Source organism: Pan paniscus, chromosome 19 (genome assembly GCF_029289425.2).
Source record: "Pan paniscus chromosome 19, NHGRI_mPanPan1-v2.0_pri, whole genome shotgun sequence".
NCBI classification, from domain to species: domain Eukaryota; kingdom Metazoa; phylum Chordata; class Mammalia; order Primates; family Hominidae; genus Pan; species Pan paniscus.
Genome location: NC_073268.2, coordinates 96753745 through 96771016, shown reverse-complemented (window position 1 = coordinate 96771016; position 17272 = coordinate 96753745). Strand labels below are relative to the sequence as shown.

At 53.1% G+C, this 17272-nt stretch overlaps 1 protein-coding gene across 1 annotated transcript in view; it reads right to left on the bottom strand.

The window, feature by feature from the left end:
* The window catches only part of CARD14 (caspase recruitment domain family member 14), a 29063-nt gene extending 17109 nt beyond the window's left edge, over positions 1-11954 (bottom strand). The window contains exons 1-7 of the mRNA XM_055102314.2: positions 11747-11954; positions 9393-9623; positions 8252-8389; positions 6835-7160; positions 2761-2928; positions 1433-1552; positions 402-527 (exon numbers count right to left, since the gene is read on the bottom strand). Coding sequence (XP_054958289.2) covers positions 402-527; positions 1433-1552; positions 2761-2928; positions 6835-7160; positions 8252-8389; positions 9393-9603 — 1089 coding nt within the window. The 5' untranslated portion in view covers positions 9604-9623; positions 11747-11954. The remainder of the gene's footprint in view (positions 1-401; positions 528-1432; positions 1553-2760; positions 2929-6834; positions 7161-8251; positions 8390-9392; positions 9624-11746) is intronic.
* Between the last annotated feature and the right edge of the window lie 5318 nt (positions 11955-17272).

The following is a 17272-nucleotide window of genomic DNA, read 5'->3' as shown; positions in this document are numbered from 1 at the left end:
TAAGGAGGCCGCGCCATCACCACCGGGGAGCCTCAGCTAGAGGAGAGCCCTGTTTCTAGCCTGCGCTCATCTGACATCCACTAAATGGCCCACGCTGAGCTGTGCAAACTTAAGATTCATTTCAATTCATGTTCACATGTGCAGTGTTGATAAAACCCAGTATTTGGGGTGTACTTTCTCAGTGTCATGTACCAGGAATAAGAGCAAGAAGGATGATAGAGACAGCGTGTGGACAACAGGCCTGGAGGAGTGAAGAAACTTCGTGTGGACCAAGGAAAGAGACCCTGAAATCTGGGACCAGCTGCCATCAAGGACAGGGAGCCACGAGACTGTCCCCGGAACCAGCCCTCACCTGGGGAAGCAAGCATGGGGTGGTGGGGTGGGCCTGGCCTCTCAGGTACCTGGTCTCGCTCCTTCTGCAGCTCGCACACCTGGGCCTGCAGCGCGTTCACCTTCTCCCTGTAGAGCTGGCAGGCCATCTTACTCTTCTGGAACTGCAGCAGGGTCTGTTCCTTCTCTTCCCAGTACTGGACAGAGTGGGACACATGGACCGTGGAGCTCAGCAGCTCTGAGGGTCTGGGCTTAGAAGCGGGTCGGGGAACCCAGGGGTGGAGGGAGGGAGACAGTTCTAGGGATGAAATAAGGTCAATTCTCACTCGTCTCTCTCTCTCTCTTTTTTTTTTTTTTTTTTTGAGACAGAGACTCGCTGCGATGCCAAGGCTGGAGTGCAATGGTGCAATCTCGGCTCACTGCAACCTCTGCTTCCCGGGTTCAAGTGATTCTCGTGCCTCAGTCTCCCTAGTAGCTGGGATTATAGGCACACACCACCAGGCCCAGCTAATTTTTGTATTTTTAGTAGAGACAGGGTTTCACTATATTGGCCAGGCTGGTCTGGAACTCCTGACCTCAAGTGATCCGCCCGCCTCGGCCTTCCAAAGTGCTGACTACACGCGTGGGCCACCGCGCCCGGCCTCGCTCGTCTCTTAAGTGCTAGATTTCGAGGTACATCTAGAAAGTTGCTTAGGCTGATTATATCTGAATTAAAACAATGAGGGGATGTTGCATGCATAGTTGTGTTTTGCTTTTTTAATGTCCCAGAAAAACAATTTTCCCTCCCTGTCCTCTTCTCTTCTACCGTCTCCTTTCCTCCCCGTTCCCTCCTCACCTAAGTCCCTGGCTCTCCCCGGGGCCCGGGCCCTGAAATACCCTGCATTTGAATCACGCATCTGCCTGACCATGGTCTTAGCTGTGGGGTGCGAGTCGGTGCTTAGGGTGGCGCTGACAAAGGGACAGATGAACAGGCCGACAGATTCATTCAGCAAAATTATGTGAGCTCGGTGTGGATGAAGGAATCTGGCTTCCCCACAGACCTGTCCGCACCCCTGAGACAAGCCCCAGGAGGGTCACAAGGGAGGAAGGGGTCACACGGCACCTGCTCTCGCTGCCTCTCGGCAGCCACGGCCCGCTCCCGCAGCGAGTGGATGCGCTCCACCAGCTCCTGTCGGCTCCCCCGCGCCTCGTCCAGGCTCTGCTCCAGAATGTCCTTCTCCGCCTGGGGCAGAGAGAGGTCAGCTTGGGGTGCTGGCTTCCCCAGAGGCCTGCCCTAGGCAAGCAGAATCCCGAGAAGACGGCGGCAACTGCACGGTCAGGTGTGTGGACGGATGCAGTCTTACTACTCTACACCGGGCAGGAGAGAAGCCACGGAAAAGCCACCCATCACGCCTGGGAAAAGTGCAGATTCATGGCCAAGGAGAAGGAACACAGGAAGCTGGCAACCTCTGAGGACACCAGTTCCTCCCTTTACCAGGTCAGCCTTCTCCTTCAACAGATCTACCGGCAGTTTCACAGCAAGGGAGAAACCAGCAGACAGGTCATTCCCCTCTGACACTCACTTCCCAGGAAGGAGCTTATAAACAGGGACACAATCCAGGCTGCAAGATGGCCAGTGCCCTGGGCCCAGTGAATGCTTATGGAAGGAATATCTCAATAAATACCAATCTACTGAGAGGGGCCGAGGAGGAGACGCCAAGGGTCATTGCTCACTCACTACTCCGCTTCAGAGCCCCCCTCTCTCCAGTGCACCTGAGGCCCAGAGGGTGGAGTCTTTCCAGGCAGAAAGGTTTCTTTCCCCCATCCTTAACGCGAATCGCATGCTTTACAATTGGCCAAGTCCACTCCAAAACACAGTCGCTGCAGTAAACCCACCAAGTCGGGCATTGTGATGCACCTCCAGCGGCTTTTATTTTTATTTGTTTGAGACAGGGTCTCCCTCTGTCGCCCAGGCTGGAGTGCAGTGGCGTGATCTCAGCTCCCTGCAGCCTGAAACTCCCAGGGTCAAGCGATCCTCCCACCTCAGCCTCCCGAGTAGCTGGGACCACAGGTGTGCACCACCATGCCCGGCTACTTTTTGTATTTTTTGTAGAGATGGGGTCTCGCCATGTTGCCCAGGCTGGTCTCGAACTCCTGAGCTCAAGCTATCTGCCCATCTTGGCCTCCCAAGTGCTGGGATTACAGGAATGAGCCACTGTGCCCAGTTCCAGCTTTTAATTCTGTTCCAGCAGCTTTTAATTCTGCCAATTTTGGGGTCTGGGGAACAGCAGGAAGGAAGGAGGTAAAGAGAAAGTGGGTGAGATGAGTCACTAAATTTCATCTCTTGTTCTTAGCCTCACCTTAATTAAACCACCTGTCAGAAACCCCACAGCCTGGGGGCCAAGCCCCCAAGGCAGGAGGCTGCTCTCTGCTGGGGGGACCGGAACCTACCAGGCTGAAAGTCAGCGAGCGCAGTTTCTCATTCTCCTCCTTCAGGCGGTTCAGCTCCTCATCCCTGGACTCCTGGTGGCTGGCCGTCCTCAGGGACTGCTCTTGCAATTCCAGCTCGCAGGAGGAAACCATGTTGGCTCGCTGCAGCTCCTGCTTCAGTAGATACAGCTGTGCGGTGGGGAGGCGACAGGAAGGGCGATGGAAACAGCTTCTCCCCTGATCAGGAGCTGGGGGCATTTCTCACCCTTCCTCCTAATGATGCTTTTAGCACTCAGGGGGCTTCCTGCCTTGAGACTGAAAAACCCACGAAAGGGTTCACCTAATGAATAGTCCCAAATATTCAATTGGGGCTGGGAGGACAGAGGCCTTTCAGCTCTGTTTTATAGATGAGGCACCGCGGTTGAACTACATCCAGGGTTAGGGTCCCAGGAATAGACCAAGAGGCCTTGATAACCAACTCCTGGATCTCTACAGCTGAGCAGCCGGCAGTGATGGCCAGCATGCTCCCCGGCTTCCCTGCTTGTCCATATTCTGCTAAATACATCAAGAAAGGGAATTTGGAGTCATGGAAATCAGTAAGAAGTAAGAGAGAGGAAAGTCAGGTCGGAGGGGTAGACGTGCCTGGGAACGCGGGACCGGGGCTGTTCAGACAGCAAAGCTCCTGTGTTGACTTGCCCTGGCCTTCCAGGGACTATCCCACCAGGTCCTGCTGGCCTCCTTCCTCTGGACAGCAGCCCAAGAGAAACTTGGAGCTCGAGCCATGGGCCCGGCCTCTTCCTGTCCTGGGTGTGGCAGCCCTGGGGAGGCAGGACTTTCCCCGTGAGGCAAGCCCGGGAAGTCTGCACGTCGGGGTGGGTGCTGGTGCTCACCCCTGGGCTGTGGCCAAGAAGGACCTTTCCACCTGGACTTTCCCCTCCCGACACCCGGTTAGCACATTCTCAATTCACAAGTTCCCAGCTCCTGCAATGGTCCAGCTGGGCTGGGCATGTCACCGTCTACAGATTAAAAAAGTAAAATCAAGTCAGAGCTGGAAGGGAACAGGAAAACATGAGACTGAAAGTGAACCAGAACAAATAAACCGAATTCTATTTCCAACAGACGCCATAACCACAAAGAAGAGAGAGACAGACAGACAAGGACAGAGAGAGCGAAGATACAGTGACTCACAAACACAGTGTTTGATTACAAACCCTCAGCCTTGAGCAAGATTGGCTGGCGGGGGGAGGTGAATTACAAACAAGTCCGGCACCCGTCTTAGTGGGGCTGTTAATGGCAGTGGTATGGGCAGAGTGATTCTGAAACTATTTGAGATGTGCTGCAGGACTGAGCACGGGTCTGAATGTGCTGGTGACGCTGGGAGCAGCATTCCCCCTGGGGAAGGAGCACACACGTACGGAACAGGAGAAGGCAAGAAAAAGCCGCAGGGCATGGGTTGGAATTAGAGGTATGGGTGAGAACCCATGATTTCTGAAGTATGCACGTGAACTATATGTATACTTCCATGCATATGAGTATGTGTGTGTACACAGACAAGTATGTGTGTGCATATGTGTATGTATATGTCCATATGTGTGTGTGTGTTTCCTAGCTCTGTCCCCTGAAAGGGCTGAGAAGCAAAGACACCCTAGTAGTGATGGACACACCTACGCCCACATCTTGTTCTCTAAAAGGAGGCAGGAGGCCGGGCGTGGTGGCTCATGCCTGTAATCCCAGCACTTTGGGAGACCGAGGTGGGCGGATCACCTGAGGTCAGGAGTTTGAGACCAGCCTGGCCAACATGGCAAAACCCCGTCTCTACTAAAAATACGAAAAATTAGCCAGGTGTGGTGGTGAGCGCCTATAATCCCAGCTGCTTGGGAGACTGAGGCAGGAGAATTGCTTGAACCCGGGAGATGGAGATTGCAGTGGGCTGAGATGGCGCCACTGCACTCCAGCTTGGGTAGCAGAGTGAGACTCTGTCTCAAAAAAACAAACCAAAAAATAAAAATAAAAAAAGGAAGTGGGGCCCTCAGAGAATGGGCTGAGCCTGGATTTGGGGTAGGCCGGGTACAAGATGACCCTGGAATATCTTGTGAGGCCAGAAAAGAAGTTGGTGCTCCAAAAACAAGGGACCCGTCTTAGGACACGGAGCTGGTTGAAGGGTTCCATTGGTCACATCTGGGTCCATTTGAGACCAAAATCATTAAGGACAGTGAGAGGTCAGACCCCTGCAGAGTAGGAACCCATGAACTGTGCCAAGAATAGAGTCAGCCACGGGAGAAGGGAAGGCAGAGGCCGTGGGCAGCAGCAAAGTGGGCTGGCCTGGTCCAGAGTCAGCCACGGGAGAAGGGAAGGCAGAGGCCGTGGGCAGCAGCAAGGTGGAGCACTGGCACGGTCGTCATTCACAGCTCCCAGGGTAGGGGCCAGCTCCCGCCAGAGTCACCACGGCTACATCCTGGGAAATGTCCACCAGGAGCAGGGTGCTTGCTGGTCTCAGCGCCCCACACCCGAGATATTTATCAGTTGCAGGGAAGAAAAGAAAGAGCCATTCTGCAGTAGAGCAATTGGCCTGCACCTTGACAAATGGTGGACGGTGACGTCCCCTGTGAGGGGCGACAGGACCTCGAGAGCCCTTGAGGAGATGCCCTGAGTCAGGCCAGCACCCCCCGTGCAGGGTCCCGGCCAAAGAACATAATTTCTGTATACATGTGGGAAACACAAGACAAACCCCAAATGAGAGGTCGTCTATCATCAAAGGGAAGGGGTGGGGGCTTTAAAGAGGGCCACCTCATAATAGACAAAGAAAGGCTGTGGGCTGTTCCCAAATGAAGGTGGCTAAAGAGAGGAACAGCAGAACACAGGGCCCGACCCTGGGCTGGGGGAAAGGCTGTGAAGGAGTCACTGGGACAGATGATAAAACCAGAACACAGGCGGATTGGATAAAAACAGGGCGTCCATACCAAAAAGACTGAAGTTGAGAACTGCACTGTGGCTATATAGGGGCAGGTGCTGATTTTCAGGAAGTAGACATTGAAGGGTTTGGTGGGGGTAAAGGGCCACGAGAGAGTAAAAGTACAAATGATAAAGCAAGGGTAGGTGGGTATTATTTGTACTATTTTTATTTGTGTGATTTAAAAATATATATTTGGAATTATTTCTAAATAAGAGGTAAAAAATTAAAAACAAACAACAAATGTCATGATTAAAGGCAAAGCGCTGGCCAGCGCAGGGGCTCACACCTGTAATCCCAGCACTTTGGAGGCCGAGGTGGGAGGATCGCCTGAGCCCAAGAGTCTGAGACCAGCCTGGGCAACAGAATGAGAACCCCCATCTCAAAAAAAATTGTTTTTAATTAGCTGGGTATGGTGGCACAATCTGTAGTCCCAGCTACTCGGGAGGCTGGGGATCACTTGAACTCAGGAGTTTAAGGCTGTAGTGAGCTAGGATTGTACCACTGCACTCCAGCCTTGGTGACAGAGCGAGATAGTGTCTCTAAAAAATTAAAAATAATAGTAATAATAATAAAGGTAAAAAGCAAATGCCAAAATGACAAGGAGTGCACATCCTCAATATTTTGAGAAGCCTTACCAATCAGTCAGATCATCATCCCCAAAGAAAAGTGAGTGAAACACACTGAGTTTCAGAGGCCTCACTTGAGAACCCTCCTGCCCTCCCCGCCTGAGTCCAGGACCAGCTGAGAAGGACAAAGGAAGATGACAGAGGCCGACTATCCCATGTCACTGCCGCAGCTGGGCAGTGGGACGTAGGCGTCCCTACAAATATGCAGCCCAGAGTGTGTCCAGACCTGCCCAGGCGTCAGCAGGACGGGCAGTTCACAGACAAGCCAGCCAGGCCACGGGCAGCTACTGGACGAGGCACACCTCGCCGCCATGCAGGCTACACAGAGGGGCCTGGGTGGCCTCCTGGGGAGGGGAAGGATCAGCTTCCCGGAGGGGTCTCAGCCAAGGCTCTTGGGGCAGGGAAGTGTTAGACAAGGAAGAGGGGAAAGGAGTTCCAGGGAGATGGACCAGCTAGTACAAAGGCCTGGGGGCAGACGGCAGCAGGGTCGCGCCGGGGTGCAGGGTGTCCCCCTACCTCCTCCTGCAGGCTGCGGCAGCGTGAGGCGGCCAGCTCCTTCTCCTGCAGTGCATTGCTGTAGTGCAGCGAGAGGCTGAGCATCTCGTCCTTCAGCCTCAGCACCTCATGGAAGTGTGCGCTAACCTCACGCTTCATGCGGCTGTGGTCAGCCTCCAGCTGGTGCAGGCCCTCGGCACGGGTCTCGGCCAGGCCCAGGTGCTCCTGCAGCTGCTGGCACCGCCGCAGCAGCACCTCCTTCTGCCCCTTTTCCTGGTTCAGCTCCTCCTGCAGGCTGCCGATGGCCCCAGCCAGGCACTCGGTCAGCTTGGATGTCTCCATGAGACCTGTGGGCAGATGGGCAGGTGAGCAAGTGAGCAGGTAGGGAGGTCATAGGTGGGCAGGTGGGTAGGTGAGCAGGTGAGCAGGTGGGCAGGTGAGCATGTGGGCAGGTGAGCATGTGGGCGGGTGAGCATGTGGGCGGGTGGGTATGTGGGCAGGTGTGCAGGTGCACAGATGGGCCGGTGGGCCGAGGCATGACTCCCATGCCCCCACAGCCTTGCCCAGACTCCCCAGCAGGCCCCCAGCTTTAACCTGCTGGTCTCCTTAAAAGCTCCTGGACCTCAAGCAGACTTGGTCTTTTGGTTGAATAAACAGCGTGACTCCCGATTTTGGCACGAGGGTTACCCACTCTGACCTTCCCCGTGAGACCCCACTGTTCAGACCTAATGACCCTCCTCGGTAGCTGAAATGCACTCACTGCTAACTCATTTTAACGTTATCCTGAGAAAAAGATAAAAAAAAGAATACGAATCTGCGTACTAGAACTCTAAAGAACATAAACACACACCGTGCTGGAACACAGGGAAAATGGTCTATTCTCCACTGTTTTGGGTCGTGTGAGTCCTGCTCCTGCTCCTTTCAATACCTAAATCTTTCAACAGCTACTCCAGGGAAGCCTAGAATTACTCCCTGAAGGAAAATGGTGAGCAGTGCACAGAAGGCTCCGCGGCCCTGCCGAGGCCCTGTACCCTCTGGCCGGGGCCGCTCTGTCGCCTCCTAAGAGCTGAGGCTGGGCTGTTCTGGCCCCTCCAGCAAAGCCGCAAGGTTAAAGGTGGACTCCAGGAGACACTCCCTTGCCCTTTGCTTGTGTCTCTCCAAGCAGATTCTCCCCACCCCACCGCTCAGGGGTCTCCTTTTGGCACTGGGTAACTAAGGACCGACCCTTTAGAGTCAAGGCCCAGGGGCTCCTTATCCTATCCAACCCCAATACAGTGAGGGGGTTCCTCACCCTCAGAGTGCTGGGGCTGGGACAGGAACTGCAGCCTGGAGGGAAGGGGGAGTAGGGCAAATCGGCAGGTAAGCGGGGCACCTGGGGTTACCAGGAGCCTGAGGTTCCTAGAAGTGCCTGCCAAACCGTCAAAGTCAGAGCTCTCACCGCTAAAGTTGCTGAAGTCAACATCAGGCTGCAGCCCGGTGACCAGGGTGTAGACGTCAGGGTTGTGGAACTTCAGGCTCTCCAGGAAGGCGATGGCCCCGTTCTTCCCTCGAGTCTTCAGCAAATCCAGCAAGTGCCCTTGGGAGGCAGAACCGTCTGTCTGGGCAGAACCCAGCGACCAAGGGGGCTGGGCTCCCTGACTGGCTTCCCCACGGGGGAGAGGCCTGGGGCTGGGAAACCCCCCGCACATGTAAGAATCGGGAGGTGAAAGCGGTTTTGCGGGATCTGCCAGGTGGGATGCGCCCTCACTGTTCTCACAGGCTCCCTTTACCCACATGACCTCAGTCAGACTCGAGAAGGGCAAAGCTGGCATTTATCGAGCAACTACTGCAACCCCAGTGCTCTGGCGAGTGTGGGGGGACCGGGACAGGGTGAGGAGGTGGGTCCCTGCTTGCAAGCACCTCCCTGGCAAGCTGGTGGGTGATGCAGACGCAGGGTCCCACCACGGTGCTGTCAGCTTTGGAGCTGCGCACAGAAAGCAGAGTGGCACCCCGGGGCTGCGGGGGACAGGACCCAGAGAGCCTCGGGGCCTTCCACGCCCAGGGCCCAGAGCCCATCTCTCTCAGCCAGAATGACCAGCGTGCATCAGTCTCTCCTGTGTTTGGGGTTCGTACGCCAACATGCATGAACATTATCATGTTGACAGCTACCACCTACTGCCTGTTTTCTATGGCCCCAGCTTTGCAGTGACTGTTTTATAAACAGTAACTCATTTGCTTCTCCTAACAACCGTATACAGTAAAGCCATTACCATCCCCATTTTTTAATGAATAAACTCTAGTCGGACCATCAGAACGGACTCCAGAGACAGCTGTAGTGGTGTGAATGGTGGTTCCCCTTCAAAGACACATCCACCTGGAACCTGTCCAGATGACCTTTTTTGGGAAAAGGGCCTTTGCAGATATAAGTTAATGATTTCAAGATCAGATCATCCTGGTTATCCAGGTGGGCCCTAAATGCAACAGCAAGTGTTTTTATAGGAGACAGGACGAGAAGAGACCCCCCGAAGACAGAGGCAGACAGTGGAGCCATGTGGGCCGCGGGAAGCTGGAAGAGGTGGGGAAGAGGGAGCTGCGCTCACCGGCCCGCATGGCGCTGTTGGTGAGCCGGGGGCTGTGCAGCACCTCCTCCTCGTCCAGCTGGCACAGCACCTTGGCCTGGCGCAGGTAGGGGGTGAGGCGGCTGGGGCAGATGCAGCGTACGATCCTGTGGCGGTGGCTCTCCATCATCTCCCACAGTGTCTCCTCGTCCAGTGCTGTGAGTGCTGAGTCCCTGCGGCACAGTTCCCCCATGGCTGGGCGCTGGGAGGACCCTAGGAGGGGTGGCCATGGGGTGGAGTTGTCAGGGAAGCAGGACCCCAGGATAGCCAGGGTGACACCGTTTTAAAATCAACTCCATCGTAAAATTAGCAAGGCGCACTCTCTGCCAGTCAGAACCCACAGTCCTGAGATGTTTACGGCAGAGGAAGCATTCCAGTGGCCATTTGCCATTCTGGTTTCTCCCTCTGTGTAAGATTGAGTGCCACGGCCCCACCTGCTCTACCCCAATCCTAAGCAATAAAGTCACTAAATCACACTTTGTTGTGTCAGTTACAGCTTTTTCTAAAAAATCAAAGTAAATAAATACTTTTTTTTTTTTTTTTTTTAGAAATTCATCTAAAATAATGGTAGTAGGCTAGGCGTATTGGCTCACGCCTATAATCCCAGCACTTTGAGAGGCGAAGGGGGAAGGATTGCTCAAGCCTAGGAGTTCGAGACCAGCCTGGCAAATATGGTGAAACCCTGTCTCTACTAAAATACAAAAATTAGTCAGGCATGGTGGTATGCACCTGCAATCCCAGCTACTTAGGAGACTGAGGCAGGAGGATCACTTGAGCCTGGGATACAGAGGTTGTGGTGAGCTGAGATTGTGCCACTGCACTCCAGCCTGGGTGACAGAGGGAGACCCTGTCCTGGTAAACAAACACACAAACAAATAACAGTAGGGGTGCTGCACTTTGGAAATGCTGCTTTATATGTTCTTTATGAAAGGTAATTTTCATTAGAAGCAAGACTGTCGGCTTCTCTAGAGCCGAGATTGTGCCACTGCACTCCAGCCTGGGCGACAGAGCAAGACTCTGTCTAAAAAAACCAAAAAAAAGTTCCCATTGTTTTCAAATACCCAGCAGGTGGTCCCTTGTTTGCAGCAGCCCAGGACAGTGACACAGAGGACTGCGCAGAGGACTCCACTTGAGGGAAATGTGCTGGGGAGTGACACTGGGCACAAGTGCCTCGCAGAAGACACTTCAGGGTAGTAACGGCCAGCACGGCTCGGCTGAGGGGGGTGTGGGCTTCCAAAGATGGCGAGGCAGACAGAGGGTGGACAGGTCCCCGAAAGGGCTGAGCTGCAGCTGATCTGGGGCCGCCACCAGGGCTGATGTCCCAAGCCCAGGTCTGTCTGGACAGAATACATGAAGCAGGTCGCCGTTACAGCCCGGAACACCTGCTCTTCAGGGGACATGCTGGCTAGTGCAGACTCTAAGAGCTGTTGGAGGTCCTCAGCCGTCACCTGCCCAGCCTCCCATCCCAGCGAGAGATGAGCTGTGTCCCCCACTGTGCCCCTGCCTGAGCCCCTCTCTGGCATCAACATAAGGTCATTAGCCCATTAATCCATCTAAATAATTTTAAAATGTTTTAAAACTGTGCACTGTTTTCAGCATATTAAAAAATCCTGCAAATAACAAATACCCTGCAAATAACAAATATCCACATATCTACCGTGCAGATTCAACCATCTTGACATTCTGCACTTCAGGTTTCTTTTTAAGGAAACGCGAGGCAGATGGCACCTTTTTGTTCTCTTCAGTCCCTCTTCCCTCCCTCTCTGGCCAGACATTCTAAAATCATTTAAAAATGATTTTTTTTTTGAGGTAGGGTCTCACTCTGTTGCCCAGGCTGGAACGCAGTAGCGTGATCGTGGCTCACTGCAGCCTTGAGCTCCCAGACCCAAGCAATCCTCCCACCTCAGCCTCTCAAGTAGCTGAGGCCGCAGGCATGCGCCACCATGCCTGGCTTATTTTTTAATTTTTGTAGAGATGGAATCTTCGTATGTTGCTCAGGCTGGTCTCGAACTTCTGGGCTCAGGTGATCTGTCTACCTCAGCCTCTGAAAGTGCTGGGATTACACTCCAGCCTAAAAATGATATTTTAAAAATCATTTCCTACAAGTGGAAGTGTGTATAAACAGTACATAGCATCTTTGCGTGATACTTCATGCAGACAGCAGCTTTACATCAACAGTGCCTTCAGTGTTAGCTGGAACTTCACAGAAACTATCGTTCTGTGCAAGGCTGTACGGCTTCTGAGGTTTCTCATACTGATACATGCAGCTTGATACATGCACGGTCCTTTAAACTGTGCACTGGATTCAATGATATGAATAACCACAGTGGACTTACGCTCCTGTGGGAGGATATCAGGTTGTGCCTAATTTTTCTCCACTGCTCACAGAGCTGCAGCCACCGCCTTTGTTAATCTCCTGGGCACAGGTGGGAGCGATTCCTCACAGACCCATGAATTCCTGTGACTTGATTCTTTTCATTTGGAATGAGAGGCTGGACCACTGGAGACAGATGCCTCTTGCAGGGATCTGTATGCTAAAAATACTTGAAAATCAGAGCAAATCAACACCTGTCATCTGAAAAATGGAAAATGGGCTGGGCGCAGTGGCTCATGCCTGTAATCCCAGCACTTTGGGAGGCCAAGGTGGGCAGATCACCTGAGGTCGGGAGTTTGAGACTAGCCTGACCAACATGGCGGAACCCTGTCTGTAAAAATACAAAAATTAACCAGGCATGGTGACGGGTGCCTGTAGTCCCAGCTACTTGAGAAGCTGAGGTAGGAGAATCGCTTGAACCTGGGAGGCGGAGGTTGCAGTAAGCTGAGATTGCATCATTGCACTCCAGCCTGGGTGACAGAGTGAGACTCCATCTCAAAAACTAAAAGATAAAAATAAAACATGGAAAATGATCGTTGGAGAGTCGTGTGTGCAGGAGCAGCGCCACAAGCCGTCCCAGGAGCCGGGTATCCGGAAGTACTCACCAAGGTCCTCAGGTTTGCTTTTGCAGGAGCTCCGTGCAGCAGGGTGGGGTCCACAGTCCCCGCAGTGTCTCCAAAGCCCAGTGTGGTGCCAGCTGCCTCCTTTCTCTGCGGGCTGCTGGGTGGGACGGAGCTGGGCAGAAGGAAGAGCCTGAAGCCAAAGCAGCACCAGGTGAATTGACCGTGATTTCAAAGCCATGTGACCTGTTCCAAAACTCAAAGTTCGGTCACAACCACCACAAGCGGCGGGGAAAAGACGTCAGACTCGGATCCGGGAAATAACTCGACGGACCTTTGACCCCTGTGGTTTTCCCAGTAACTATTGAAGCTTCCTTAGCGCTTGGAAGCAGACTTCTAGAATGGACCTGGGCTTTGAACCCTAGACTACCAAGGAGAGTTGACAGGCGCAGTAGTTATCCAAAGCACCCACAGGCCTGTCTGCGGCTCCCCACAGGGCCAGGCCACTCGTACCCTTCTGCTGAGTCTCCTTGCCCCGAAGGAAGAACAGCTGGAGAGGACAGTGACGGGCACAGAGGCCGGGGTGGGCAGGTGAGGAGGAGAGGAGAACCAGCCGAGGGCAGCTCTGCCTCATTCCTTCTGATCTCAGTCCTGTTTCTCACTGGAACAGGTGATTGAGGCTTGCGAGTCAGGGTGTCACTGATTGTGGCCCCCCGCTGAAGAATGCTGAAGCCTTGACCCCCAGTACCTGTAAGTAGGACCTCATTTGGGAATAAGTCTCTGCCAGCGTAATCAAGTTGAGGTCATTAGGGTGGGCCCTAGTCCAGGGATGGGTGCCCTTATAAAAGAGGAGAAGGGCTGGGTGCAGTGGCTCAGGCCTGTAATCCCACACTTTGAAAGGCCAAGGCGGGCAGATTGCTTGAGCTCAGGAGTTTGAGACCAGCCTGGGCAACACAGTGAGACCTTGTCTCTGCTAAAATCTGCTAAAAAAAATTTTTTTTTTCAGACAGAGTCTTGCTCTTGTCTCCCAGGCTGCAGCGCAATGGCACAATCTTGGCTCACTGCAACCTTTGTCTCCTGGGTTCAAGCAATTCTCCTGCCTCAGCCTTCTGAGTATCTGGGATCACAGGTGCATGCCACCATGCCCAGCTAATTCTTTATTTTTAGTAGAGACAAGGTTTCACCATGTTGGCCAGGCTGGTCTCGATCTCCTGACCTCAAGTGATCTGCCTGCCTCAGCCTCCCAAGGTGCTGGGATTACACGCATGAACCACTGCACCTGGCCAAAAAAAATTTTTTTTTAATTAGCCAGGTGTTGTGGTGCACACCTGTAGTCGCAGCTACTCAGGAGGCTGAGGTGGGAGGATCGCTTGAGCCTGGGAGGTATAGGTTGCAGAGCTGAGATAGTGCCACTCCACTCCAGCCTGGACGACAGAGCAAGACCCTGTCTTAAAAAAACAAGAAAGAAGAAGAAGAAGAGGAGAAGGGCCCTAGACCTAGACACCCCATGATCACCCCATGTTGGCAGAGGCCGAGACTGGAGTGACACGCCAAGGGTCGGTGGCAACACTAGAAACTCAAGAGAAGGCATGAAGCAGACCCTCCCTGGAGCCTTCATGGGGGTGCGGCCCTGTTCACCCCTGGAGTGTGGACTTCTGGCCTCCAGAACCACGAGCAAATACATTTCTGTTGTTTTAAGCCACCCAGTTTGTGGTAATTTATGACGGCAGCCAGAGGGAGCGTCCACAGGGGCAAAGGCGATGTGGAAATTGTCCGTCCATCTCCAGGGATGCGCTGCCAATGGGCACACTCCCACCGAAGGCTCCTGAGCTCCTGGGCCTCCACCCAGTAGAAGCCTGCGTCGCTAGCGTCTGACTCCAAGTCAGAATGATCCTCTGCCCCACTTCAGGACCAGCTATATCGTCTGTGGAGCTCAGGGCAAAATGAAAGGATGGTGCGTTTGTTTTAAAAACGTATTCAGAATTTCAAGGCAGCAATAGCAGAGCAATAAAGTCAGCCCAGGGCCCCCACTCCAGCCCTGCCCTGCATCACTGAGGGGTCTTCAGGCCCCCTGTCTATCAGGGTGGTAGCTAAAGGTAGGGGATATTTCCTTTACAGATGATGGAATGTCCTAAAGTTAACTGTGGCGGCGATTGCACACATCTGTGAATACACTAGAAGCATCTTAAACGGGTGAATTGTGTGCCGTATGGGTTATAGCTCTTCCTTTTTTTTTTTTTTTTGAGACAAGGTCTTGCTCTGTTGCTCAGGCTGGAGTGCAATGGTGCAATCTCAGCTCACGGCAGCATCCGTCTTCTGGGCTTAAGTGATCCTCTACCTTAGCCTCCGGAGTATCTGGGAATACAGATATGTGCCGCCATGCCAGGCTCATTTTTGTTGTTGTTGTTGTTTTTTGTAGAGATGGGGGTCTCACTATGTTGCCTGGGCTGGTCTCAAACTCCTAGGCTCAAGTGATCCTCCCACCTCAGCCTCCGAAAGTGCTAGGATTATAGGTGTGAGCCACTGTGTCTGGCCGTGAGTTATATCTCAACAAAGTTGTTTAAAAAAAAAAAAAGATCCAGGCTTGGTGCAGTGGCTCATGCCTGTAATTTCGAAGGCAGAGGCAGGAGGATCGCTTGAGCCCAGGAGTTCAAGACTAGCCTAGCAACATAGCACGATCCCGTCTCTAAAAAAAAAAAAAAAAAAAAAAAGGATCCGAGAGCAGCTGGCAATCCCACCCTGCCTCCTGCATCCCTCTCTCATCCCTGCCAGGAAGCAGGAGGAGGGTGGGCTGAGGAGGTCCCTGCAGTGCCCAGTTCTGCCCCTGCCACCCCAGGGCCAGGGCTGGGGGTCCACAGTGCGTGGGACACCGGCACCCTCTTTCCTTTCTCTTCGTTTTCAGCCTAGGCTGGGCCCCCAGCCCAGCCAGGCCCTGCCTTTCAGTGCCCCCACCACAAGCAGGCTTCCTCTCTTGCCAGCTCCTGTTCTCTGCCAGGAGGTATCGGGCAGGAGCACGTGCTCTGGGCGTTTCCCTGCCAGCCTCCTCCCTTCCATCCCCTTGGCTGCCTCATTCCAGAATCCCTGTTCACCTCAGCTGACCCTGTGACCCCCTAGGAATGTCTCTGGCTCCTGCAGAGGCGTCTGGGGTTCCCCTCACGCCTTCTTAGAGGACAACCAGTGGGCGCAGTCGCTCTGTCACATCAAGCCCAAAGTCTCCAGGTCAAACCCAACAAAGGATCAGGGCAGCCTCCTGTACCTCCCTCCCCAGCTCCTGGTGAAATTAACCAAATGTTGCTTTTTAAAAAGTTAAAAAAAAAATAAGTGAATAAAGCAGCAACCACAAAATGAGGAAAGGAAAACAACTTTTCTGCCACAAACTGAAAAATAGCAGGCCGGGCATGGTGGCTCACACCTGCAATCCCAGAACTTTGGGAGGCTGAGGCCGGGAGATTGCTTGAGCCCAGGAGTTTGAGACCAGCCTGGGTGACATGGCGAAACCCTGTCTCTACAAAAAATACAAAAATTAGCCGGGCATGGTAGCGTGAGCCTGTGGTCCCCGAGCTACTTGGGAGGCTGAGGTGGAAGGATCACTTGAGCCTGGGAGGCAGAGGTTGCAGTGAAATGAGATTGCATCACTGCACTCCAGCCTGGATGACAGACTGAGACCCTGTCTTGAAAAAAAAAAGAAAGAAAAAAAAAGAAAAATGGCAGACAAGCCCTGAAACCAAAGGAGTGCTGCCAAGGGGCACTGGGGGCACAGGTGCCAGCGCAACCCTTAGGGACAGACTGTGGGAAGAGAGGGCTTCAGCATCCCTCTACTGTTTGGGCAGCTGAAGAGAAGTCTAGGGAAGTCAGAGAAAACGCCCCAGAGCTGCCTCCAGCTTCCCTGGGAGTCCTCAGCAGTAGTGGGGAGGGGGCTGTACTGAGCCAGGAGAGAACCCAGGCCCGGCTGTCCTCAGCGCAGGGCAACCACTGGATTTCTTTAATCACACATCCAGGACTAAACTACGGTGGGAATAGAGTCTTCCAGCCACATAAGAAGATTCTTTACCCTAAGAAATAATGCAAGCAGTAGAAATCGGGGTAGGGGGTAGGGGAAGGAAGGCATCACTTTATCTTCCATGACCCTGTGCTATCTAAAATAAAGGAAGTCCAGGCGACGTGGCTCATGCCTGTAATCCCAGCACTTTGGGAGGCAGAGACGGGCAGGTCACCTGAGGTCAGGAGTTCGAGACCAGTCTGGCCAACATGGCAAAACCCTGTGTCTACTAAAAATACAAATATTAGCTGGGTGTGGTGGTACATGCCTATAATCCCAACTACTTGGGAGGCTGAGGCAGGAGAATCGCTTGAACCCGGGAGGCAGAGGCTGCAGTGAGCTGAGATCACGCCACTGCACTCCAGCCAGGGAGACAGACCGAGACTCCACCTCAAATAAATAAATAAAATAAAACAAAATGCTGATTTTATTTTATTTTATTTTCCGTTTTGTAGAGAATGGGGTCTTGCTATGTTGGCCAGGCTCTCAAACTCCTGGGCTCAAGCACTCCTCCCGCCTCTGCCTCCCTAAGTGCAATGATTACAGGTCTGAGCCACCAAACCCAGCACTGTTGATTTTACATAATGTCACTAATTTATCAAGGTTTTTGTAATCTCTTATCTGAATCTTGGGGATTTTTTAGGAACTAATAGTTCTTGTCATTGTGAAACTGTTCTACTACATTTGGCATTCCATTATTATTTTTAACCATTAAAAAATATTTTTTGGCTGGGCGCGATGGCTCACGCCTGTAATCCCAGCACTTTGGGAGGCCGAGGTGGGCAGATCACAAGGTCAGGAGTTCGAGACCAGTCTGGCCAACATAGTGAAACCCCATCTGTACTAAAATACAAAAAATTAGCCAGGTGTGGTGGTATGTGCCTGTAAT